The sequence below is a fragment of the Pteronotus mesoamericanus genome, unplaced genomic scaffold, assembly GCF_021234165.1.
Source record: "Pteronotus mesoamericanus isolate MK-2021 breed Mesoamerican mustached bat unplaced genomic scaffold, CSHL_Meso_final contig_64, whole genome shotgun sequence".
Taxonomy (NCBI): Eukaryota; Metazoa; Chordata; class Mammalia; order Chiroptera; family Mormoopidae; genus Pteronotus; species Pteronotus mesoamericanus.
Window position 1 is genome coordinate 2,057,078 of NW_026555224.1, and position 27,638 is coordinate 2,084,715.

The 27,638-nt window shown below is 42.1% G+C and overlaps 1 protein-coding gene and 1 pseudogene across 3 annotated transcripts in view; both read left to right on the plus strand.

Moving 5' to 3' along the window:
- Window positions 1–4,701: 4,701 nt before the first annotated feature.
- Window positions 4,702–7,854, plus strand: LOC129076790 (F-actin-capping protein subunit beta-like; annotated as a pseudogene).
- Window positions 7,855–8,468: 614 nt separating this feature from the next.
- Window positions 8,469–27,638, plus strand: part of ARHGAP17 (Rho GTPase activating protein 17) — an 87,896-nt gene continuing 68,726 nt past the window's right edge. For all 3 annotated transcript variants that reach the window (XM_054580880.1, XM_054580882.1, XM_054580881.1), the window contains exon 1: window positions 8,469–8,632. In XM_054580880.1, coding sequence (XP_054436855.1) covers window positions 8,580–8,632 — 53 coding nt within the window. In that variant the 5' untranslated portion in view covers window positions 8,469–8,579. The remainder of the gene's footprint in view (window positions 8,633–27,638) is intronic.

Consider the following 27,638-nt stretch of genomic DNA (forward strand, 5'->3'; position numbering starts at 1 on the left):
CAAATCCCAAGCACCCTTAAAATACCTGGGATCTCACTAAATTTACATATGGTAAATAATTTGCTATTATAATTTTGGCATATAGGTTCTGTTTAGTGCCTATTTGAACATCAAATTAATTAAGCCCATTTATGCTGTAACTTGTAAATTAGTCCACGTTGAGTGGGGCTTCCCCCAACAAAAGGCTCTAGAATCTTTTCACATTAAAATCAGTAGGCACTCACTCTGATTAGTGCCCTTAGAGACTCCTTCAGTGAAGAGGCATCAGCAACTTCTCATGCTTCCTGCAGTCTCTGACCACCTACAAAATCTGTAAGTTGTCCATGGGCTTCTGATGCATGAAACTGCCCTCTTTGGCCCTGCATTATATACACCATTAGCACAGCAATTACTGGACATGCAGAGGGCTTTTTTGGAAATATAGTCTCTCACAAACCCTGAGCCCATTTTCCCTTGGGTCAAGGACACAGTATACCAGAAGTTGGGTGTGGCTACCAATGCCTCTTTGCTACAAAACAAAGCCAAACCTGGGCCCTCTGGCATATCCCATCTGCAGGTTGGGGTGGTCTCACCTGCTATTAGTCCACTCTTAGATGCCTTGGCATTGGAGGAATGTCAACCCTGCCTTTGGGCCCAGGGTGACCTGGGGATTCCCTTAGAATCAACTGAATGAACATTAGTCAGAGTACATAACTTTTATCTTTTTGATGAGCTCCTCTCCCTCCTGGTCTAGTACCAACTTCGCTTCCTAAGGAAGCACTTTTCTTTACTTCCTAAAAGTTTCAGTTATCACCATGGTTTAAATGGATGTCAGGGCACCAAAGAGTGACTGTGGTATAAGGCCTGAAATTAATATTCATCATTAAGTGTTGCCTTGATATCTGGTAAAACTGGAAGGCCTCAAATGGCCTATCTGAAAGTTGTCTTCCCTCTCTGCTCCCATAGGTAAGATCCCCTAGCCAAACAACCCTCCTCATGACAGGGAGCAGGCAGTTTATTCACAAGTATCAGGATCCAGTTTCCTGCTAGCCTGTGAAATTATTCAAACAAGCCAATGCCATCTTCCTTCAGGAACCAGTGCTCACCCACACTCTCCTAAAGTCTGCCCCCTACAGCTCCCGCCTGTTCACTCTGTTCCCAAGTGTAACTCCAATTGGCCCTGCTTGGTGTGTGGTGTTCTCTCCTGGGCTGTGAGTATACATGACTAATAAACTTCTGTTGAACTCATCTGTTTAACATTTGGCCATCCCCATAACTTGATGGGTGAACAGGAGGCAAATTAAACACTTCTGGTCTGTATTTTTTTTTAAAGCACTATCCTGCTATGGTTAGGCTCATGGCCTTAAAATTTTGGGGGTTTACAAGAAGTCACATGTGGCTGGAGGGTGGCCAACGTGTGCATGACAAGTAGGAAGTAAGGTTGCAAAAACAAGATCTCGGATATTCTGTTAAAGTTTGGACCTCAGGCAATGAGGGAGCCTAAAATAATTTAAATGATGAAGTACTTTAAGATCTTCTAAGAAAGTTCACTCTTACAGCAGTGTGTAAAATAGATTCAAAAGAGTAAAACTAGCAAGATCAGTAAAGAGTCTACAGTACTGGTCCATACAAGAGACAGGAAGGGATGGACTGGAGTAGTGGAAACAGAAAGGAAGGGAGGGGTTAAGATATATGTGGTAGTTGATTAGATACGGAATGCATTTACATTTGGAAAGGTCTCCAAAAATGTACTGATTTTTTTTACAAAAAGCAAGTCAGAGAATAATATACTCCCATCGACAAAAATGCACATATATTTCTAAAAGGCCTGAGATAATACAGGTTACCAACAGAGTGGTTTCCTAGACAATGGAAAGAGGCATGTGACTTAGGAAGACTGAACTTTCACTTTTTAAATTTTATGCATCTTGTACTGTTGCACTGTTGACCTTTTTTCTTACACAAGAAGTGTGCACCTATGTATTTGATCTAATTTTTGAACATTAACACAAGTTTATGTTTTAATGACCCAAGATATACATAAATTTCTCCATCCATTCAGCTAGTACTAACTTCAGGTTAGCTAGTACACAAGCATATTGCTTTTTTTGTTCCTGAGATGCAGGAAGCTGTAATGCAATTTCATGCTTCTCCTGAGTGAACAACCTTTGGTTTTTCCTGCAATGACTCCACCTGCAAAATGGGCTTGATGGCTTGCTTTTTCCATTGCACCAGAAGATGAACAGAGCTTTTCCTCCAATACTGCAACTTTCATTCTCAGCTTAGCTGCCCTATATTTTGCAGGCAAAGCTTCATGAACATGAGACACTTCTGATTCTAAAGCATGGTTACAAGATGTCTCCAGCTCCTGGTTTAAAAGTAATTGTCAAGTAAATGTTGAACCTTATTCTGTAAAGCACAGTTTTCCACTTGTCTCTGTGACAGTATATCTCTCCCTGTTGAAACTTAACTGTCTTTTTCCTGCATTGATGTAACTGCATTTTTTAGAAGATATTTATTTACTTTTAGAGAGAGGGCAAAGGAGGGAGAAAGAGAGGGAGAGCAACTTCAATGAGTGAGAGATACATTGATGGGTTGCCTCCCACACACCCCCAACTGGAGACCTGGCCCCAGGCTGGGCATCAAACTGGTGATCTGTGGACTTGCAGGCCAGTGCTCAATCCATTGAGCCATGCCAGCCAGGGTGAGGTAACCACATTTGAAAGCTGATTTAAGCCCTGGCTGGCATAGTTAAGTCAGTTGGGGTACCATCCCATAATCCCTGGTCTACATGGCCTGGCACCTATGGGAGGCAACCAATCAATGTTTTTCTCTTACATTGATGTTTCTCTCTTTTCATTCCTCTCTCTTTAAAGCAATAAAAAAAAAAAATGTCCTGGGGTGATGATTAAAAAAAAGAAAGGCCTATTTAATTCCCAGTCTTGCCCTGTTCTTTTTCTTTCAAAGAAAGAGCCTTCTTCTTCATTGCAATATATTCAAATTCTTTCACTTTTCTCATTACAGAAAATTGCATATTTTTGTTGTACTATGATTGTTTTTCTGTTTCTTTTTCCCTATTTCCACTAGTTTTCATTTTCTTGTTTTAGTTTATACATGTCCACTTCAAAATTAAATAGCCTCTCCTTCAGGTTTGTTACTGCTTGTTTCAAAAGTTCATTGTCACTCACTTCATTAATAAAATTCTCACTTAAAGAAAGTAATTTGTCACCTTTTGCTTTGCGTAAGAGCTCCTTTTCCCATAAGTAAGTTTTGGAAAACATCGTTTCCCCTTTAGCTGCTAATTTCTGAATCAGTTTGTTCATGTTGTTTTCTTTCCATTTGGGAGTGGCAGCAATAGAATCAGACAACCTCTCGTTATCATTCTGGAGAGTCTGCATCTTTCTCTTGAGTTGATTTTGTGATCTCTTCTACCTCTTCTTGGACTAATTTAGAAGACACACTCGGTTCACCAGATTCAATTGCCTTAAAAGAGTCTTCAGACTCTGATGTAAATAACTCGGTGGAGGCTTTGAGTGAAAAAGGTCAAGATCACCTAAAAGAGCATCCTTTGGCATTACAAATCTGCCCTACAGTGAGCTGAATTTGCGCTAAGTCCTTCTCCACATTTTTTATCTTGATTCCATTCCCTTTAGAATTTTGAATAAAGTCACCTGTAGTTTAGAATTGTTATCACTGTCAATGAAAACCTGGATCTGAAGTTGTTTCTGAAGTTCAGCTGCCTCGCTCTGTGCATTTGGTACAGTGATCATCACCTGCTTTTTCCACTCTTCCATGATCTTGTTGTTTAAATGTATCATGCTCTTGCAGATGATCCTGAAGCTGATTCATATTAATGTCTCTAACTTCATTTCCATTGCTGAACGTTTGCAGAATTGTCAATAAAGTCTGACATTCTGCCCTAATGCATCAATCTCAGTCTTTTTCTTGAATGATACGTGATAAATTATTAATGGTTTATCTAAACATATCCTGACCAGTACTTTCAAATCTAGGAAACAGTTTTTTAATTTTCATCTTGCAGTTTTATCGTTAGCATCAATGGTATCCACCATTTTGGGATACTCTTTTTAGATTGCTATTTTCCATAGTCTTGTTTAAAACAACCAATACGTATTTGCTTTCTAAACCATACACTTTCAATTGCTGCTGGATGTGGGAAGCTAAATATATTCCAGTGTGACGACTTAGTATCTCTAAATCTCTTTGCTGTAAAATCTAAGTTATCTTACCAATCTCATCTTTGGACAGCTGATCAATCAAAGAGATATTAAGTTAGAAGTTTAATCTCCAATTCTTGTTATTTGTCAGTAATCTCTCAGTTTGGGTTTGAGATTAACTCATGCTTTTCACTACTTTCTTTTCTGTATGAAGACTCCAAACTTTTACTTGAAAATGATTAGGATGTTCTGCTTGAATGTGCTGTTGTTATTGTTTTCCCCCAACAACTGGATTTTGATTTGTTCTATTGCGTTTTGCATATTCTTAATTTCCTCATCTCTCCCAGAAATGAGCCAAGTGTCTTTAATATTCATTTGCTCATGCTGGTGTTGAAGATCATCCATTTCCTGTTTCTGCATTTGTAAAGATTGAGGTAGTTGCTGCTTACTTGCTTACTCTGCTTTTGAATTTCAATTATATTTTTTTAAGATATTATTTATTTTTGAGAGAGTGGAAGGGACGGAAAAAGAGAGGGAAACATCCATGTGCGAGAGAAACATCAATTGGTTGTCTCTTGCACACCACCAACTGGGAACCTGGCCCACAACCCAGGCATGTGTCCTGACTGGGAATCAAACCAGCAAACTTTCGGTTTGTGGGATGACACCCAACCCACTGACCCACACCTATCAGGGCTGAATTTCAATTATCTTTTGATGATGTTTTATTTCCTCCTCAAGGCTACCTTTTATTACATTCAGTTGAGTAGTAGTGCTTAGTAATAGTGTCTGGTGTCTTAGGATACCCCATAGGTGCAGTTGGACTCTGTTGCTCTCCCACTTGCTGCAGTTCTTCTTTGAGATGACTCTTCTTTCATGGCTGCAAGACTTGTGTCTTTTTCCTCTGTGGTTAGCTGAAATTTTTATTTTCCTTAATGCTTGAGCATATTCCTCCTGGATCCCTAAACTTCTTTTAAGTTTTTCATTAAAAATATGCTCACTTCTCTGGTCTGGCTCTCTCCTTAAAACATCCCTCTCGCTTTCTGCAGAAGATAATTTTTTATTGATGTACATAATTATACCCTTAAGTTCTTTGATCTTCTTGGTAGACTCTTCTTTTTCAGCCTGTAGAACTTAAATAGTTTTTGCAACCATCAGTTGCTTACATTCTGGAGCCACACTCCTAAAACAGATTTTCCACTTCTTCAATCCTTTCTTCATAGTCACTTATTTTTTTCCTGATGCCTAGACTTATTCCTGCCAGTTTCTGTTTGAACATTCTGCAGTACTGCCACTTCAAATTGACGGTCATCAGTTTCCTTATTTTGACTCTGTTGAAGTTCCTAGATGGTATTTCGCAGTTTGCAGATTTCATTGTGGTCAGAGCTGCTTGTTCCTCCTGCTGCATAAGTCTGAACAAAATGCCTCCCATGGCTAACTTCATCCTCAAGTCTTAAAACTTGATTGGACAACCTGTTTTTTTCTTGTGATGAAATCAGGTCAGCAGAGTCCATGTCATCTCCCCTGCAAGCTGAAGCATGATTGTTAATGTCATAAACCAATGAAGGTGATGCAGGGGTCGATGGTACAAGGGAAGCTCCAGAATTTACTAAGTAGCTGACTGCAGCTTCTGCAACTGATCCTTTAGCATGATTTGTCTTCCTTTCAGAATTTGGTTTCTACATCTTTCTTCTGTAGCTGGTGCCAGTAATCAGCATTTGGCTCTTTTATTTAAAGCTCTGATGTCTCATACTTCTGTTCTAAATCACTACAAAGAGTTTTATGTCTTCCATTCTCTGATCTTAAAATTATCTGAATGGCTACAACATCCTTTCTCTTAGAGGCAGGTGACTCTTCCCCCTTTTAAGTTTCCTTCATCAGTGCATCTTTTGTGAAGTTAGAGATGTGGCCATTGAAGGAGGCTACGCTGACACCCAACTCTAGGGAGTGATCTAAGCCAGAGCCAAGGCCATCAAACCAGGAGGTCATTGTTGTGGGTCACAGAACTGACCTGGTTCACTTGACAAAAGCAGCCAGCCCCATGTGGGACAACCACCCACCCCTTGGAACTAGTGCCAAAAGGACTAAATTACAATGAAATCTTGCTAGGCAACAGTTTTGCCCAGTGAGTGGGGGTCCTGGGAACCCCGAGGCCTGGCCCAGGCCCAAAACAGGGCTCTTGTCTAGTGGTATGACCTGTGAGCCTCTGCTGTCCCCTCTCTGTGACTGTCTCTGCACTGCCCTGCCCCTGCCACCTCCAAGCCACTACCAGGACAGCTGCTGAGGGGGCCCTACCTCCAGCACCATGCCTGGGCGTGGGCTAATAGAAAACACATATTGCCTTTGACTTTCTTGTCACACAGTGCATGCTGTCCTGAAGCTTGAGATATCTGTGCCACCATTTTTTACAAAAATGTGGGGGAAAATTGTCTGAGATATATGCATTCATCTTAAGAGCATCAGTGGGTGCATTTGGACAAGTGTCAGCCTATGCACCCATGTGACCTTAGGAGGATGATGAACAGTTCCTCACCCACAGCCCCCACATCCACCAAAGGGGTCAGTCAGTCAAGAATCATCTGAGTTTAAGAGAAGGGGGGAGGGGAGCCATGGTGGTATTGCCTGTCGCCAACCTGTTTCAGATTCGCTCAGGGAGTAACTGGGTGAGGGCGTCAAATATAAGATGACTGAAGGAAAGTGGATTTGGGTGGTGAGTGCTCAACTGAGCACATGGACACCATGTTACAATGTCTACCTGAAACCTACATGTTATTAACCAGTGTCGCTGGCAGTACATTTAATGAAAACCCTCCATGGCCATGGCTTGGAAGTAGGGGGGCACTGACCCAGATGTTTATTCTTGTGTACCAGGAAAAGTGGAAGCTCTGGACCCTGCTGCTGGGTGGATAGCCACAGATGCTGGCACCATCACTGTGAGTCACCAGCACCTTGAACTTAATGAGGCGCCTACCTCTACAGCAAATCGAGGAAAACCTCAGAGACCTGATGGACCTGGTCCCCAGTCAATGTGAAGACCTCCTGTCTTCTGTTGAGTAGTTACTGAAAATTGCTAGAGTCGGTTGGTGGGAAATGATTACCTCTTGTGTGACTAAAACAGAGATGAGCACTTCTATAGGTTACCATGGAGTGACAAGCATGACCCTCCCTTGGAAGATGGGGTCATGCCTTCTGCTTGGCTCAGAAAGCTGGGGATGGCAGCCAACAATTCCTCTGACCAGTATCAAGACCAGTATTTTGAAGGTGGGGCCTCATCTGTCTACCTCTGGGATCGGCATCATGGCTTTGCTGGAGTGATCCTCATAAAGAAGGCTGGAGACAGATCAAAGATCAAAGGCTGCTGGGATTCCATCCATATGGTGGAAGTGCAGGACAAATGCCCACAGTGATGCTGTGGCCCCAAACCAACAAATCTGGCTCTGGCACCATGAACTTCTGAGGCAGCCTTACCAGTCAGATGGAGAATGATGAAAACTGTGAGCAGCAGCTGGCCACACAAAGCCAGTATCGGGGGCCTGGGTGAGGACATGGAAAACAAAATTAGAAGTACGCAGAATGAGATCTACTTTGGAAAAACAAAGGACATCCTCAAGGGCTGAGGTCTTTAGAGGCTTTTGCAAGCAAATCAAAACAAGAAGCTCTTAAGGACAACTTGGTGGAGGTGTTGAAGAGAAAGTAGCAATGTTGAATTTCTGCTGCACACTAACCGGACTTGCCATGCACTCATTAGATTCCTTTCTTAGAAAACTTGCTTTCTGTCCCCTTCCTTGTTCTTTCCCTCTCGGACAGGTTACACAACAGCTTGTGTCACCGACCTGCACAGAGCCATCTCTCCTTGAGAATAACACCGCTAAACAACCTTCTAGGTTCCAAACACCTGCTTCAGACCACGTTTTACTATCAAAACTCTGTTCCATAAAGGTCACGTTTTGTTTTCCGCAGCACACTGTCCCTCCCATCACACATTCATAGGCAGAAAATACACTGTCTCCCCTTACCTCCCTCCTTTTTGTTACATTGGTACAAAAAAGGTAAAACAAAATTTTATGACAAAACTGTGGTGCGTAAAAGAAAAGAAAAACTGCAAAAAAAAAAACCCTCACAAAACAGCCCTATCTATGGACGACGGCTGGACGCACGACGGACGGAACAGTCTCTTGGGTGCAGGGCCCGCCCGGAGCGGCGGGCTTCCCGGCGAGGCGGGCGGGGCGGAAGGAGTCGGCGGCGGCGCAGGCCTGGCTGCCCCGCGCTCCTGCCCCTCGGCCGGCGGGTGGCGCCGCTGGAAGTGACGCGCGGGGGCGGGCCCAGGCAGGAGCCGCCGCCGCCGCCCGGCCGGGAAGCGATGTAGGAGCCGCAACCCGTCTCCCCGTGTCCCGCCGGCAGAGCCCGGGCCCTGCCGCCGCCATGAAGAAGCAGTTTAACCGCATGAAGCAGCTGGCCAACCAGACCGTGGGCAGGCGAGTGCTCGGGGCGGTGGTCAGCGGGGTGGGCGGTGCGGGCGGGCGGGCTGGCCGGCCGGCCGGCAGCCCCCGGGGCCGGGCCGCCCCTCCCTCCTGGGCCCTGCCGGGTCTCAGCCCCGGGGTCTGGGCCGGACCCTTCTCTGTCCTCCCCTGAGGCCCGGCCGGCGGGCCGCCCCCCTGGGTCGCGGTCCCAGCGGGACAGACCTTCACTGCAGTGCGCGGTGGCCCTCGGTAGCGACAGGGTCACTGACGCCCGTCCCATTCGCAAAGCGAGCTTCACTACGCCCTTTGGGGGGCTCAGGGTGTTGCTGTCTCCAAACCCAGGCGAACGGGCACCAGAGCCCGGCCGTACCTTTCTGACATTAACACGGTGGGAACGCGGAGAAAAGGCTATGGAAAAGCCTTTCCCCAATTTAAAAAAAAAAGTTTTAAACTCTTTCACTTTGGATTTGAAAGCAGATACTTCTCCATGTGTCTTCTTTGGTTCTGCTTTAATGCCAGGCATTGATTCTTTAAAAAGTCTAATCTTTTGGCAAAAAGAAAGCGTTACAAAATTTATGCATTTATTTTTTATTTTTTAATTACAATTTACATGTAATTTATATTAGTTTCAGGTGTACATGATAGTGGTTAGACACTTATAAACCTTACGAGGTGATTCCACGCCAGACACCATACATAGTGATTACAGTTATTCTGAAATGACAGAATAGGCCAGACTTTGTAGATGAGCAGGTAAATGGGACAGGATGGTTTGTGGTTTGTGGAGCTTCTCCAGGTGATTGTCATGTGCGGCATTTTCTGGGCAACTATTTCCAGGTCTTTCAGGACAGTTGCTGTACTGCCCCTATTTACTATTTATTCTGCGATGAGATATGAAAGTGTGAATTTGTCACAGTATTCACTTTTTCCCCCCAACAGCTAAGTAAAAAGGGGGTGGGGGGACACCAGTTTGGCCAAAACACATGGGACACTTCTTTCTTTTGTGTGTATGAAAATACTTTTACTTCCTCTTGAATTTTCCAAATTTGCTTTTCACTGTTTCATTTCCCTCAATTTTCTGCTTAGTTTTGTTGCTTAATTTTTTTGGTACTCCACCCTGTTATCTTGGTGTATATTTTTCCTATTTCCAAAATTAATCCCTGTCTCCTTGATGTGCCTGCTTTCCTGTTGTTTGCAGGAAAGTGATAGATAGTAGAGGAAAGTAGACAAAGTGACAAAGACAAAGTGAGGGCTGCTTCAACCAAGAATCTGTAAACAAATTATAAGGTTTTTCTACCGCTAGTGTTTTCAGTAACATGCATTGTAAAATTGATATATAGTGAAGGTCAAGATAAACTTATTCAGATTGTCATCTTGGCCTTTTGGTATACTGTACAAGGCAAGCGATGTTTGCTATTCAATAAAGTTCTGAGGCTTTTTAACGCTGCAAAGCCATTCAGGGTCTCTTTGGCACCCTGCTTCCTCTGTGGCAGCTTCTCTCTTCACACTTGTAAATTCCAGCCATACTTGACTACTTACAGTTTCTAGAGGAGGCCTTGCTTTCTCACTCATTAGCCTCTACCTGGAACTTTCTTCGGAAGCCTTTTCAACATACCTGCCATATAGCTGCTGCCTCCTATTCGCTCCTATTCAGTTTTTACGTCTCCCAGTAAAGGTCTCTGCTCCTGACCAGCCTTCCTTGATGCTCCAACATAGACTGGCTAGTCCTGGGTGCTTTCATAACTTCATGTAGCACCTGCTTTTCTGTAATGTAAATTGCCTCATTACTTGTCCGTGTTCTCCATTAGACTAAACACCTTGAGAGGCCTTGCTATGTCCTTCTACTTTGATTCCAGGGTTGGCTGCGCTTCCTATTACACAGTAGATACTCAACAAAATTGTTCATCTATTTTAAGTTTGGTTTTTACTAGATTGCCATGGTGGTGTGGGCCCAAGTATGGGAAAATGAAAACTGGATAGTGTCAATGGTGATTCATACGAGGACTGTAATTCTGGCCCTGACCTTTGACTATTTGAAAATCTTAATTGCTAGATGCCAGTGGAAGCTGCAGCTATTACAGAGCAATTAAGGGTGTGGCGATTATGCACCCAAAGTCAAAACTTTTTACGGGAGAACATGTTGCTTTACTGCTGTTGATTTCCTAGATATATTTGTATTTTTTTCCCACTTATATAACTATTATAAAGGATTAGGGAGGGAAAAATTGAAGGAGGGGGAGAGCCTAGAGTTGTTATTGTGTGGAAACAGATGGTGGGTGGCCATCAGAGTCAGGATTCTGGGTATATTCAGGTGAAGAAGGAGGTCAGGAAGCAAAGGAGTTTCCCCTCATCCCCATGAGTGAAGTTACAGGTGTGACTGGCGTGCCCACTGTGTGCGTTATCAATTCATAGAGTTCTAGGTTGGGTCTGGAAGTGAAGTATTCTCTTCCCAGAATTAGGACCTTGTGAGTAACACTGCAATGAATTTACATGGGATGGACATGTGGGAGAATTAGTAATGGCTGGAAGGAGTGAGTTCTCATGATGCAACTTGTTTACAATGGGTGGATGAGTCTGTTTTAAAAGATGGTTTGTGTATCACAGGGGCAAGGCCTCTGAGGGTGGTCTCATGAAAGGGATGTCCCCAAGAAGAGAATTTGGATGGTTCCTTTTGTTCACCTATCTTTTGTTGATCCATCCATTCAGTAGACACTTGTTGAGCCCAAACTGTGTGCTATTGTGCAAGTATTAAAGAATCGAGAGTGAAAACTACAGTTTCTGCCCTTAGGGAGGGAGCTCAATAGATTTGTTGAAGAGATAGTCAAGCAAAAAAATTACATACCTTGAGATAAGAGCTTACAGAGGCAAGGCTACTTCCCAGAGCAAAACTCAGCTCTTATTGGATAGAGGGGAAGTAACAAAAAACGGGGGGAAATTTGAACAAAGCCTTTTTTTCCATTTTTAAATTTTCAAGTACTTTTTTCAAATACCTCGTATTGATTACGTGAGTCTCCTTTGGTTTTAAGACAACCCAATTCAAATGTCCTTAAGCAAGGATGGGAATTAATTGGCTCATATGTGACCAAAGAGTCCAAAAGTAGTACAGCTGTCTGCTGGGCTGGATCATGGGGGTCCTGTCTCAATACAGGCTGTGTCCACAAGGAGACCACTAGTCTTTTGTCATCCTCAGTTCAAGTCCCAGGTGGACAGAGTACTTTCCTCCTAGTCCTTGTGGCCAGAAGTCCTAGGACTGACACTGAGTGTTTCTGGCTGGGTCTCATGCCTTTCCTTGGAAATGGGAATGGAGTGTGAGAATTGGGAAGCACTGGTTCCCCAAGGAAAACTAGGGTGCTGTTACCAGCGGAAGGGGAGGAGGCATGCTGGTCAGGCTAACAGTAGACGTCATGTCATGTATTTTGTAGTTCTGCTAAAAAGAAAGGTATTTTGCTTTGGTAAATGCTTCATGCAGATAATCAACAAGACATGGTGGTGATATGGGGAGGCGATACCCCGAATTGAAGAAGGTGTACACCAGGATAAGGAACCTGCGGAATGGCTAGTGATGAGGTAGAAATATCAATGAGACAAGGATTTCAAGTGACTCACTAGGAGACTTTATTATCTAAGGTGAACCTCTGGAAGGGAATGTCTCAGTGAGTGTCAGCTCCTTCCAGGAATGAAGTACTCCTTGGAGATCCAGAATGCTTTCTCAGATAAGTAGTCTTTAGATAAGCCAAGGTCGAAAATGCCTGAGGGGGCCAGGCTAGTGAAATCAATGAGTGACTTAGGCCAGGGGAGGGCTCGTGGGGGAAGGGAGGACCTGATGGGAACTTCCTATCTCACTAAAAGGGCATGTGAGAATATGGGCCCTGTGTGCCCCAATTTTGGAAATTTTGAGAAAAGCCTCCAATTTGGATTTTAATGAAAATCAGATTGAGACAGGAAAGTGAGAACCTGGGAAAATTCCTTGGCAAGTGGAGGAGGGAAACAGAGAGAGTGGCAGAGCAATTTACAGCCAGGTGTAGATGGTCACTAGGGCAGAAAGCCCTGAGTGGCTGGCAGGGAGCAAAACTGGGAAAAGAAGGACCTCACTCACAGGGTAACTTTTCTCCCCTGGCCTTTCCTGCCTGGAGATAACATCTAGACCTCAGTTGTATTTCAGCTCTAGGCCCGGAAAAGTAGCAAAACCAGGTGGGCAAGGCCAGGACAAATTGTAGTGATTAAAGAACCTCTGTCACTGACCAGTCAGTGGAGACCATGACCCTTAAAGGGCACACCTGGAGAACTGGTGAATATTTTACTGAAACCCTCTCCTGAGACCTCACTTAAGTTTCCCACCTGCAGAAGAGATAAAAGCCTCGGTCAAGTCAAAGGACCCAGATCACAGCTCTCCCTCTAGGGAGTAGCTCTGGCCATTCCCTTTTCCTTCTTCCCTCACCATTTTCCCCCACAGGCACTCATCTCCTAAATTCTAAGGAAATGGGTAGCTGGCAGCTTCTCCCAGGCTAACCCCCTGAACATGTCCCCAAGGCCTTTTATTCTCTGACTTCCCGGTGAGCTAAGGCAGCCTTGGCTCTCCTGTTGCTTCTTCTATGCTAAGCCCTTCCTTGTTTCACTGTCCCCAGCTTTAATAAATGTATCCTCATAGTCACCTGGACTTGTGTTATAAAATCGTTACTACTCAAAGTCAAAAAGCCACACTCTACAGCTGGCCCTAGGCAGACCCACTCAGGGCCAGGCCCCTGTCTGGTAACAAGATGACATTTAATGCAAATTCAACAACCATCATGACACCATATGGGACTAAGCAAAATATCCAAGGCCAGATTTGGCAGTTGCTCATGTAGAAGGACCTTGAAGTTAATGATCCCTGATCGTTATTTTTTGTCTTGGACCTTACTCCCTGATACTACTACATTCTCAGTTCTTTGAGTTTGTTAAAGAATTATTCTTTCCTTTGTAGAAATTTTTTAAAAGATCTGATAAGAAAAATCATCAACATTTCTGCAGTGGTTTAGTTTATACCAAGCGCTGTACCAAACCACCTGGCTTGGTTGGTCCTCAACTGCAGTGGTTATCGCTTCTGTTTTATAAAGAAGGAAGACTGCCTTGTTAAGTTCCCATAGCTCCTAAGTGGTCGAGGCCGATGTGGGTTGGGTCCAGGGCTTCTGACTGGATCCCGTGTGCTTCTTACTACAGACACTGGGCTGCCTTTTCCCCATGGAAGGATTAATGTTTGCTCACCGTCTTTGGTGCTTATTAAGATGCCGGGCTAGGTGCTTTGCATAAATTTTCTCTCTGTTTCTTAAAGCAACTTGATTGTCTAATCAAGAATATTTATTCTTGATTTAATGATGAGGAAGCCACATTAAGAAGCTAGTAAATGACAGAGCTGGGGGTTCAAACCCAGGTGTCTGATTCCGAGGAAGCTGTAAATCCAGACTTTATGTGGGCAGCTCTTAAAAGAGAACTCCCTTGTTCACGTTATGAGTGACATTTTTATAAAATCCTGGAGGCTAAGAGTTGGATGTTCTAGTCCAGTGGCTCTTATAGGCATGGTTTTGCGCCCCCCAATCATGGGCAAGATCTGGAGACATATTTGATTGTTATGACTTGGTTTTTAGTGGGGTATGCTCTGTCATCTAGTGGGTGAAGGCCAGGATGCTGCTGAACACTGTACAAGGAAAATGACCCCCTGACCTCCCAACATGGAATGACCTGGTCCCAAATGTCAGGACTGCTGAGATTGGGAAACTCTTTTCTAGCCCTTCCAGGTTCTGCATATGTGAATTTTCGAAACCAAAAATTCACCCTGTTTGCTTGCAGGGCATAGCTCTGTCCTATTTGTCCTATTTGTTATGTATATATATATATATTTTTTTTACCATCAATGACCCATATTTTAAAATTTGGAGTTTTCACACAAAAGCCTGGATTTCCAGTTTCTTCTAAAATCTTGGAGACCTGGCAATACCTGGCATTCTCTAGTAGCTGAGCAGCAGCAGGCCCACCTGGCTGGGGCACCAGCCACCCAGCTCATCCTGGTTCCTTCCTGGCTTGTTTTAACACTGTTGTATCCCTTGCCATCCCCTCCCTGATTACAGGAATCAGATGACCTTCTCTAGTAGAAGATGCAGTTCCTCCTGAGATAGTCTGTTCCAGGGGGGCAGCAGGAATTCGTTGAGTCAAAGTGCATCTCTGCTGCACACCCCAGAGCACTCCTCTGGGGCCAGGATGAACCAGTCTTGTCTTCTCCACAACAGCCTTTCCTGTATCTTACATCACAAACCGTCTCCTGACTCTAGGAAAATTGAACATCCCTCACCTACTCCTCTGTTTTGTTTCACTCCTGAGGATTTCCTCTGCCATTTTTAGGGGAGCTCTGAACAGTATTTCTGAGGAAGGGGGTAACTGTGGTTGGCCTCATTCTGAGTGGATTCCATCCAGCCTCTGCATAGAGCAGGGATGGAGAGAAATCCGCCCGGCGTCTTTGCAGTGTCTGAATCTGATCTTCTGTCGTCTTGTTATGTACTTTATATATTCTGAATCCTGGAATATAACAAATGCTAGAACAAATCATCTTTCATGGAAGAAAAATGAACCCTGAAAGGATGTGGTCAGATGGCATCACTTTTATATGTGAAAGCAGCATGTTATTCTAATACAGAATTACGGTTGTGGCTGCAGTTCTCCGTGTATACACAACAGATCCCCCAGAGATTTAACGTTCTGGTATAAGGTCCTAGAATCAACATGTGCACCACACAGTTTTCTCAGACTATAGAGGGTTTGCATATATCATTCTATTTCTGTTTCTCAAATGTAGGTAGATGGCATAGTAATTAGTCAAGTATAAATTCATTAAAAATATCATTACACTCCTGCTTTGTATGTATATGTATATTTTCTTAAATGTAGATTTCAAAATGGTAAATAAGGAAGTATGGCCCTGTCTTACTTTTGGTAATGCTCCTATTTAGAGTCTCAAATTTTTCTTTTTACTTTAAATAATGTTTTTCATACTCCAAAAAGCTAGAAACCACAAATATGTGCGTAAGCAGGGGTCACAAACTCAAATGACATTATTAAGTTGGGTGGGAGATAAGTGCCAGACAGTAGGCAGTGGTGAGGACTGTGGCAAGTCAGTGAGTTCACTGAAAGGGGACAGTGCTCTCAGCTCTAGCCACTTGTTGCCATGGTATCATTTTCTAATGATCCTCCAAAATGTTGATTTCCATGTGAAGTTTCTTGATACTTAAATGTTGTCAACAAAAAAAGGGAGAAAACCCCATGGTGCAGGTTAAAGAAAACACATTTGCAAGCTTTATCTGACCTTAGGCTGCCAGATTTGACCCCTAGTTTAGAGACTAATTCTTGTGATATGTAAAGTTGGGCAGTAGTGTTTGGTAATGAGCTTTTCCTTGGGATGGGGCTGGGACATCTGTTTTATCATGATTCATCATACTTCCTATGTTATATATTTTTTTGAGTGTGAAGTATTTCATAATAAAAATAGAACATTAAAAGAGTTGATAGATACTTTAGTTTAGAATTGCTTTATTTTCTAGCCTGTTTTTCTTTTTTAGTTCCCTGAAACTAGTGGGAAGGTTTTTCTTTCCTTTTTTTTTTTTTTTTGGTCTATGAATTTGAAATTTTAAAGTTATTTATCTTGGAAAAGGGAATAAAAGCTCCACGTTAAAATAGGAGCCCCTTTTTAAAAAGATTGAGTTAAGGGAGGATAGATTATAATCCTCCTGCCTTTCAGGACTGTAATGATTCGCAGTGACATTGCATGTCTGCCCCATATTCAGGTGGGCAGGTGTCCTTCGTCTTCTGTCTTCTCAGACCATTCCCCTGGGTGATGTCAGCCCCCTAATACTACCACATGACTGATGACTCCCAACTTGATCCCTCTAGCCCTGGCATCTCTCCATCTCTAGATCTCTATCTTGAATGTCTACACTTGAAATGTCCTGCTGAAGTTCAGCTCATAAACTACATCCTCAAATTGGCCCTTCTTTCCTAGTCAATGGCCTTCAGGCCAAATCCTGCTCACTGCCTGTTTTGTGGACAAAGTTTATTGCCACACAACCGTGCACTGCAGCAGTGGAGTTGAATGTTTGTAGCAGTAGCTATATGGCCCACAGAGCCCGTGCTGTTATTGCCATCTGGCCCTTTTATAGAAAGAGTTTACCACCCCACCAACTCAGTCGTGGAATCTCGAAGGAGTATGTTTATGACTTGGTGCAGGTTTGATAAAAGTTTCAGAAGATAAAGCAGATTCTGTTGAAAATCTGACCCTATGATTTATATAAGAAATGCTCTTGACTAGGAAGAGCCTACTTGTAGCAAGTGATACGAAAGCAATATTCAGTTAATCTCAGCCCTCTGGCTTGAAAGACTTACTTCCTATGTCTTGATATTTCACTTAATTACAGCTTATTGATGGTTTGCTTTGACTACTTCTTTTTGATTAATCAGTTCTAAGATATTTCTCTCTTCCTTCCCCTTCCCACAGTTCTTTTTTTTTAGGTGTCTTCTTTATCAGAGATACCTTTGGGTCTAGTAGTCAACTTGATCTCTCCTTTAATGTTTCATTAGCATTTCTTCTTTAGTGTCTCAGTGCTCTTCCACATTGGCTAGCCAAATCTATGCCTCCTAGAGCATTTAAATCATAATTTAGATTAAACAGGTGTTCAAATGAATGCAAATATTTAAATAAGTAAATACATATTTAGAATGGCACAGAAATTTTTCTAAGCCACCACCAGCTACCTGTCGCCTGTCAGTGTGAACACTTACAAATCTACCAGCTTGGATTTCATGTGGTCATTGGATCCTTTCAGAGGCATGGACTGGAGTGGCCACTTGAACCTATGCCCAGCTGTACCTTGGGGAAATACAGCAATGTATTTCTACTTCACTAGATAGGGTCAGTGCTCGGATAAGGGGAGCGTGGGCACAGGCCTAGCATCTCTGAGATGTGTTTAGGGTTCGGGGAAAGCTTCCTTGACATGTGACGCTTAAGCAGTCTTGATAACAGGCAGGTAGAGAAGTGGATAATGGAGAATTCTGTGAGGGAAGAAACTTACTTAGGGGAAACTTAACACACTGAAAATTTCATCCTTTAATTTAATATTTTCGGTTAATAAATGGGAAAAGACAACTGTATCTGATTCTTAACAGCAGAAAAACTACCCAACAGTTATTTTTAAATTCATTAGGTAGTGTGTGGCTGTGTGAAGAACCACATGTCCTCAAGTTCAGGGTGACTGTGATGTTTAAAGTCACAAGCCCCTGGATGCATTTCCATCCAGTAGAAAGAGTAAGTTGTTCTTCAAAGCTTTAAAAAGTTTTAAAACCAACATATTTAATTTTCTTTGCCTGATATAAACTGATGGTGATCTTTCCTGAAAACAATTTTATTATACTTTGAAAATTTATTGGGGTATCATTTCTCACAGTGTAGCTTTTAGTTTTCGTTGTACTTGTTCATCTCCTCTTATAGCCTTTCCGTATTCTCACTTTTTTCATTTTTGGACATGGTAGAATTAATAATATTGCCCATATAACTCCACAATGTCAGGACTCAAATACGTGACCACCATTGACCGTGAACACCAACTTTTGGAGACAGGCAGTATTGATTGGGTTTTACTGTCATCCATGGAAGACCATCATTGGAAAAGCTTCTGTTCCAGTTTTGGAGGATCGTGGTTTGAGGACTACTGCAATATGATTTGGGGAGCCCTTATATGCAGAAGGTTGAAAAAATTAAGTTAATGCTTTAGGAAGACAACTCTGGTGGCAAGTGGAGTTGGGATTATGGAGGAAGAGAAAGAGGAGAAGGTGAAAGGAGCATAATTAGGAAGCTATTGCAGCTCCGAGTATGGCATTGCAGATTAGGTCGAAAAGTAACACTAGTGTTTGGGACTAAGAAAAGAGAGGGAGGCGCTGAAGAGACTCTCATAATGGTTGGATGTTATTTACTGAAATAGGTTAACAATAATTGTACTTTCTTCCATTGTTTTGTAATGCTTCTTGTTTTTTAAACATATAATTTTGTATCTACTTTTGGTGTTCTCTCCCATGGATGTGTGGCTTGAGTGTGTGTGTATGTGTGCACCAGTACCACACTGCTCATCCAAAACGTGTTTTAAATCTGGCAGAACTGGTCTCCTTCAGCTTCTCTTTTTCAGTTTTTCTCTCCTATTTTCGTAAAAAAAAAAAAAAAAGATTTTTGGTATCATTTTTCTAGTTCCTAGAAAGAGTCATTTACGAATTTAATTGGTTTGGAGCTCATTCATTCAAATAATATATCAGGTGCCTGCTGTGGACTAGGCCTGATATAAAAATATTGTAACTAAAACCCAGGAATTATGGTTTGGTAATTTGTGTACTAAACCATGGGGAGAGTTAATACCTTTTCAACACAAGCAGAGCATATCTTATATGTGCTTTTATGTGTGTACAAAGTACTTTGTTTTTGTTATAGAGAAGTGGGCCAAATTAGTTTAGGGGGTATATATGGTTCATGTTAATGTTTGTGTATATATTTATTTATGCTAGACCCTATTTAGCTACAGTTAATCATTTTGTTACTTCTTTGGCTTTTCTGTGTATATACTATCTATGTTTTGCTTCATTTTCTTCTTTCAATGATTTCTTTTTCACTCCTTACTTAATTGGTTAGACTCCAGTATAATGTGTAGCTGTATGAAACACCATGAAGAATGTTTGTCCTGTTAAAATGCAAATGTCCTAACCTGAATGGTTCCCAGTGGAAATCTATAAGCATTTTTATTGACTTTTTTGAACCATGCACCTTTTAGTATGTCTGATGTTTGAGCCTTTATTGTGTGTTAGTCATAAGATTGGCAGGTGACCTTAAAGGCAGAGTGCTGAATTGGTAGTAGTCCAACTATATGGAGAAAACAGTTGCACTGCACTGGACTGAGGAAGGAATTAGAAGAGAAAGTTGAGAAATGGTAAGAAAAATGCTAATATTTACAGAATCTCTGAAGAAGTGGTTAACAGTCATTGGACTTAATTACATACTAGAGCAGTCTTCAGGAATAGAAACCTTGTTACCATAGGCGTAGATGGAGGTTCTAACAGTTCTCTCTTTGGAAAAATCATCCACACATGCACATTTGCATGTAATCTCATGGACTTTTCAGACATCCTCAAACCTATGCATAAGCAGCGCAGGATTAAAGAAAACACACTTGTGGTTGGCTGCTCAGAAAGTGTAGTTAGTGGGCAGGCTTTGCTACGATTCCCAACCTGTGAACTGGTCTCTAAAGAAAAATTATTTATAGATGTGTATCTCACATATCTGCTTGTGTGTTGTTCTGTTGGTCTCCAAAGCCCATATGAGAACATTCCTCCAAAAAGCAGAAATCTGCTTCTCTTGATGATGAGATTTGGTGATCACATCAGATTATTTTCCCTTAACAATCAGCTTGGAGTGGGGGACAAATTAGTTAATTCAGTTGTGTCTTTAAAACTTTTAGATGTGGGTTTAAAAGAAAAAACTGAAACTGCATTAAGACAGTACAGTGTAGTAAAGGGTGTGCTGGACTTGAGTCTGAGGAGCTGAGACCCCTCTGTGCTGTTGGCTAGCTCTCTCTGACGTTCATTCGCTGAATCGACCTCCCTGCTGTGTTTCCACACCAGTAAATCAGCTCCTGGTACCACACAGAACAAGCCTGGTATGTTGAAGCTGACGTGTGATAAGGAGGCATCATAAGAGTCAGAAAAATCATCAGGTTAGATACTACCTCACTACTGAAGGCCAAAAGAAATTCCAAACAGATTAAGAGTTTTGTGTAAAAAATAAAGCCATAAAATAAGCAGAGGAAAATATGGAAAGTATTTCATGCTCTGGCATAAAAGTGCAGAGACTGAACAATAAAAGATAACTTATAGATTTAACTACATAATAATTAAACTCATAATTAAAATTATGATGAATCATTAACTGGAAACAGTTGAGAATGGTTACAACAGAGGATTAGTATTCTTTTTTTTTAAAGAGTTTATTTATTTTTAGAGAAGGTAAGGGAAGGAGAAAGAGAGGGAGAGAAACATCAATGTGTGGTTGCCTCTCAAGTGCTCCCCATTGGGGACCTGACCACCCCAGGCATGTGCCCTGACCAGGAATTGAACTGGCAACCCTTTGGTTGTCAGTCCGGTACTCAGTCCACTGAGCTATATCAGCCTGGGGAGGATTAGTATTCTTAATGCATAAAGAAAGCTGTCTTATCAGTTTGAATAACTGCACTCTACAAAGCAAATACCATGAGCTGAAAGGTTACAGATGAAAGACTGATGATTAGTAAATACATGAGACTCATCAAAACGACAAGCAATTGAAGAAACACATAGCTTTGAGACTTGGCTTTTCACTCACCAAATTGATAAAGTTTAAAATAACGATGGCCCTGGCTCATGTGGTTTAGTGACCTGAACACCGGCTTGCGAACTGAGAGGCTGCTGGTTTGATTCCCAGTCAGGGCACAGTCCTGGGTTGGTGGACCAGGTTGCCGGTTGGGGGTGAGTGACAGGCAACTGATCCATGTGTCTCTCACATATTGATGTTTCATTCCCTCTCTTTCTCCTCTGCTTCTCTCTAAAAGTAAATAAAAATGTTTTTTAAAAAATCACATTTAAAATAATGATATGTTGCTGTCTTGGGAGAGGTGAGGAACGCTGTGTCATACACTGCTGGTGGGAGTGTGAATTCTTTACTGACCATTGTGTTTTAGGAACCATTTCTAAAATCAGAGCCCTAATTCTGTGTCCACCATCTCTTACTCTTCCAGATTCCTTTTTCCCAAACAGTTTCTCCTGCCCTTCGCTCAGTCCCCTTCCGTGTGACCTCAGTCAATCTCTGGTTGACATCACTTTCAGAACTCTGTCCAGCTGGCTCTTTTCTTTCACGTGTTCTGCAGGGTGTGACCCAGAGAGCATCCAATTTTTCAGGCTAGCACTGCCAAAATTTTACAGACTCCAAGCTCAGCTGGGCTTTTATTACTGCCTTCTAGTCCTTGGCTGGTTTCCCATCCCATTTTCCTAAGTACTTTTCCCAGACTTCTACTCTTCTCAGACCTACTCCACCTTACTCCAGACACACCCACTCTCCTCAAGTGACCTGCCTCCTCATTTCCCAAGGAAAATGGACACAGAAAAATGGACACAGCCACGTTTCCCAGTCCCTGATGCTCCAGTACACCAGTTTTCACAGTCATCATGGCTTCCTGTTTGTCACCCCCCCTCCACCTGTGCCACTGTCCCGGGGCTCTCATTACCTTCCCTGTCCACCCCCTCCATTGGCTCTTTCTGCTCAGCTGCTAATCACGGTCAGGTTTTTCTCAGCTTCTCTCCTCATGTGGCTTTGCTTCTTGCTCTCCATCTACACACTGCATCTTAGTTCCAATAACCATTCTTCTCAGTTTCCTGTCCTCTCTCCCATGGTTGGCATTTTTACCAGTCACTGGTCCTTGCTTCACTGACAACACACTCCTAGAGTCTTTCCTTCCCAGCCTTCCCTAGGGACTCCTTCTTTGTTCCCAGAAGAGCTTTGGCTTTTCATCTATGTGTTTCCAAAGCTCAGCCTTTAGTCATCACCTTCTCTGCAGTACCTGCATTCTGAGTGAACTCCCCAAGTCTGTGTCTGCTGCTGCTGCTGCTGCTGCTACTCACAGCATGCTCTAAGCTTCCTGCCCAGGTGCCTCTGCGATGCCACAGAGCCGCATAGCCAAACACGTTCTGAGCATCTCTGTCCTAGTGGTCAGCAAGTCTGACACCTACCTCATGGACCTCACCCTCAGAGCCTCCCAGATCTTCTCCCCAGGTAAAGAACCTTATTGGCTAGTTAGTCATTCACACTGGAAACATGGTGATCCTTCTAGGCTTTTCCTTCTCGCTGCCCACCCACAGCATGTCACTCAGTGGTCCTGTTCATTGTACCTTAGTATTGGGTTGGCCAAAAAGCCTGTTAATGTGTTTTTCCATACAATGGCTCTAGTAGTGCTTAGTTGTCTTTAACTGCATCTGAAACATTTTTGTTACATTGTATTGTGACAGCTGTCATATCAGTGTCCATTTTTTAAAAAAACTTCTCAAAATTGATGAATTTTTTTTCCATTACCATTTAGTCCCCTTATACCTCCTTACTCCTCCAAATTGGTGAATTTTTGTACAGCCATTTTAATATTGAAGATGGAAGAAGATATACAACACTTTCAGTGTATTATGCTTTATTATTTCAAGGAGGGTAAAAATGCAACTGAAATGCAAAAGAAAACCCATTTGTGCAGTGTATGGAGAAGGTCCTGTGACTGGGTTGGGTACCTTCTGAACTCAAATATTTGTGGTTATTTTCCTGGTCTGCTTTCAGGATTGTGGATGGTAAAGGGGATATGCTAAGATGTTCTTGCTAATAAGAGCATTTGTGATGATAAGAAAAGACCAGTACCCTGTTTGAATCATATCCAGATGTGATGAAATGCTAGGTTTGCCCAGTAATGCAGTAGAAATTCCTGCGACTGTTTAAAGCCCTCCTGCCATTATATTAATTTATTTTATAATTTGGAATTTTGGGTAAGTTCTTAAGAACACAACTATCATAACAACATGTTACAGCACAAGTAAGGTCGTCTCTACCATAAGTCCTTGAGATTTTTCATGGTAGGAAAATTCTCTGAGGAGGGAGGAACTGAAGACATTATGGGAGACAGTTTAGTTTAAGAAGGTTGACCACACATATGGGCTTATTTCTCTTCCCCCATTAAAATTCATTTAAATGTTAGGGAAGATATTTTTAAAAAATTCTTGGAAATTAAAAAATGTGGTGCTGAAAGCCATTCAGAAAAAGTCTTATTATGTAGTAGCTCTGTGAATGACTAAAGCAAGTGCAGTTTTATTTGTTCATTTATTGTCAAATGTAGGACAGTAGGATGTAAGAAAGTCTTCAGAAAGGCTATTACATCCACTTAACAAAATTTTTAAAAAAACAGGCTACTAGGAAAAAGATACAGAGTTCTTGGAAATTAAAAAAATATAATACTATCACCAGTTAATAGAAAGTTTCAAAAAGAGAAAAAAAAAAAAGTCTTTAGAAAGGAAGTAAAGCAAGTTTCTGTGTTTTTATTTTTCAAGATATAAGGACCACCCCCCTGCCGCCTGCCAATGTACATCATCAGGAATAGCACTAATAAAACAAATACTAGGTCATTAAAGAATCAGAGGAGGATCCTTCCTTTTGCTCCAAGTCTCCTGTCCCATTAATGTGAATACATTATGTAAGGGATTTTCAACTAGTGTGCCATGAGAATTTTTAAAACTTGTAGTGCCTGACTATTTCATCAGAAACACTGCCCCTTAGATTTGCAAATAAAAAAAAGATGACAACAGCCAACACAACAGTAGCTGTGGGTGTGAATGAATTAAAATTACACATATTCTTTGTCAGACTGGCAAAAAATGTATTTTTTGCTGTGCTGCAGAATTTTAGTAATTAGTGTATATGTGCCACAAGATGGAAAAAAGTTGAAAATTGCTGCATTACCTTGATCTTCATCCAGAACAACTGCCACCTTTGTGCCTTTCTGGCAACCGTAAGGTCCTTTCTGTTAACCAGATGGTTCTGAATTGGGGGCAGTTTTGAAGCCTCCACCCCACCCCCACTTGGTTTGGCAGTATATCCAGATGTTTTTGGCTGTCATCACTGGGGTGACCAAAATGTGAGTACACAGTGCCAAGGTTGAGAAATAGTTAACTCTAAATTGCAAAGCAGACTTGCAGCCCAGACTTTTCCTTTGTGTTCCAAAACTTCAGAGACACAGAAGTTAAATTGGAATGCTGAAAATTAGTCGTCGTCTTTATGTTAAACTATCCTAATACTTTACTGGAAAGTAGATAAAATCTTGAACTCTTTATTGTGCCAAATCTGCCTGCACAGTGAAATTTGTGGTGTGACATCAAGAATTACATCTAGTGGGGAAGAAAATGGCCACAGTTAGAGTGTTTGGGACATCTTTCTGCAGCTCTCTGCCATGTCAGTCTGCCTGGTTCTTTCCCAGGGACCTCAGTGCAGCCTCACCATCCTTCTTTGGCCAGGCTGCAGCAGCCCTGACTAATCAGAGTTGGCAGGGGAAGTAAGCTGTTTGCCACCCTTCATGAAGAAGTCTCCCCACCCCAGCCTGGTTCAGTATAGATGTCTCATAGCATCTATATTGCCATACCGTGTTTTCCAGCTCGCCTTCCACTCCCCACTGCGATACTGTAGTGAGATCTTCAGGAGGTGAAATTCTTTTCAACTTTGTCTCCCACAAAATGTCTTCATTTTGCCTTCATCCTTGAGGAATATTGTCATTTGATGTAGTATTGTAGGTTGGCTGTTTTTTCTTTCAGCACATTAAAGATGCTAGTCTATTGTCACCTGTTCCTGTGTTTCTGATGATGAGTCAGCCATCGTTAGGATTTTTCCCCTGTATGTGAAATACCCTTTCTCCCCCTCTGTCTCCTTTCTATATTTTCTTTTTATGTTTGTTTTTTTTTTTTATCAGTTTTACCTGTATCTTTTTAGGCATGTGTGTTTTTTTTTGAGTGTTTGTCCTACTTAGGGTTCTGAGCTTGGATCAGTTGACATTGTTCATTAATTTTGGAAACTTCTCATCCATTGCTTTTTCAGTATTTCTTCTGCCCAAGTTCTCTCTCTCTTCTTCTGACACTCTAAACTACCTTACGTGTATGATATTGACTGTTTGATAGTGTCCCACAAATGCTGGAAACTTTATTTAAATTTTTTTCTTTTTGTATTTTAGTCTAGATAATTTGTTTCAGTTTCCAAAACTGTGATTAAATTCCTCATCTACTCATGCATTCTGTTCAAATTTTTCACGAGATCCTTGAACATATTTTATTATAATTGTTTTAAAGTCCCTGCAAAATCATTTCAACATCTTGCCTATCTTTGGATCTAGTACCACTGACTTCATCCTGCTTGAAAAGGCATTGTATTTTTTTTTTCTTGTGGTAAGTTTGGATTAAATGTGAACTGTATATAGGAACTGAGTAACATACCTCTTCTCTGCCAATATGAGGACTCAAGTCAATCTAGTCTGTCCTTGTGTGAATCTGGGCTTCGTTGTGACTTTTGCCACCTTCATTTCACCACTGGCTTCAATTTCTTTGAGGTGAAATTAATTAAAACTTTCCCGGTGGCAGGCCAGTTTATCTCAGTTCTCCTGCCTTACCTTCAGACTTCTTTCTTTAGACTGAATAAATGATAGCTTTATTTAAAAAAGCAAATCTAGAGAGCACAGTGGAAGGAGAAAAATTATTTTCCTTTTTTCCCTATCTTCATAGTTTTTATTTTTACTTATTTGTTATTATTGACCCTATTATAGATATAGACTTTTTTTAAGATTTTGTTTGTTTAATTTTAGAGAGAGGGGAAGGAAGGGAGGAAAAGAGGGTGACAAACAGCAATATGTGAGAGATATATCGACCAGTTGCCCCTTGCAAATCCCTAACAGACAACCTGGCCTGCAACTCAAGCATGTGCCTTGACTGGGAATTGAACCAGCCACCCTTTGGTTTGCAGGTTGGCACTCAATCCACTGAGCCACACCAGCCAGGGCTAGATGTAGACTTCTTAATAGCACTTATATAACTGCTTTGGGAGAGCTTTTCTCAGTCTCCTTTCCCTCCCTATGGTAGAGGACCACTGCCTGATGTGCACTTTACGGCCCAGAGTCCTGCAGGGTTGCCCTCAGTTCCTCTGCTTTGTGCTCAGGCTTCAGTAGACCTCATGCACCTGAGCTGGGGTGGGGGGCGAGGGTTTTTCCTAAGGCATATTACCTTGTGTCTGTTCTTCTGATGCTCTGTCTCTCACCTTTGTCCTCACTGCCTTGATGTCCCTTCTGCTAGGCAACACCCACACTTATAAGTCAACTCATCTATTCGGTCTCAAAAGCCATCACCAGTTTCAGAAAACCTTTCGGATAATCTGGATCTGCATTAGATGCCCTCCTATCATCTCTATAACCTTTGGCAAGAGAATGAACTTCTTTGGGCCTAGGTTTCTGATCTCCAAAATGGTTATAGTAATAGTATTGGTCTCATAGTTATCTTTAGGATTAAATGAGTTAATATGTATAAAGCACCTGAACACAGAAGTGAACAGGCTCTCTGGAGCAAAATTCCCCAGATTCGGAGGCTAGCTGTGCATCCCTGGGCAAGTCACTTCACTCCTTCGTGTCTCAGTTTTCTCATCTGTAACATGGAGATAATAATACATAGCCCATGCAGTGATTACTAACTTTAAAGGAGTTTATTCTTGCAAAGCACCTGGAATAGTGCCAAGCACGTGGCGTGAGCTCAGCAAATGTTAGCTGTGATGCTGATGACGCCAGCCCACTCCTCAGAGGGCCCGGTGCTCCCCCTGCCAGAGCTCTCGCTGCGCTGGTGAAGAATCCCTCATTTTCCTCGATAGTCCTTGAGCTCTGTCAGAGCAGGGCCATATCTCTTTCTTACGATGGTTCATGGAAGGGAACCTAGTAGGTATTTTTTCAGTGACTTAACTGAATGAAAAAGTTAGTGGCATAGTATACAGGGCAGCAGCCTGTGGTTGAATTCAGTGATGGGCTGTGTAGCTGCATTCAATTATTTCATTATTCTGAATATCCTATTGAGTAAAAGCCTCATTTAAAAAGGGTTAATTTTCTATTTTGAGTCATCTGCAAAGTCCTTTCATCCATCAAACTGTGGAGTTGGAACACCCCTTTCTTTAACCTTTAGAAAAGGGCAAATGAGGATCTATGGTGTTCTCCACCCAGAATTTATCCGTCATCTCTTAAAGCAGCCTTACCCCAACTTTCCACGTGAATATTTTTTTCCCTTTGTTTTGTGCACCACGCTAATGTGGACCTTTCCGGGCTACATCTGTGATGTGTATCCTTGTAGAAACCAAGAGGGTCCATACTTACCCAATTTCGCAGCATCGTATGCT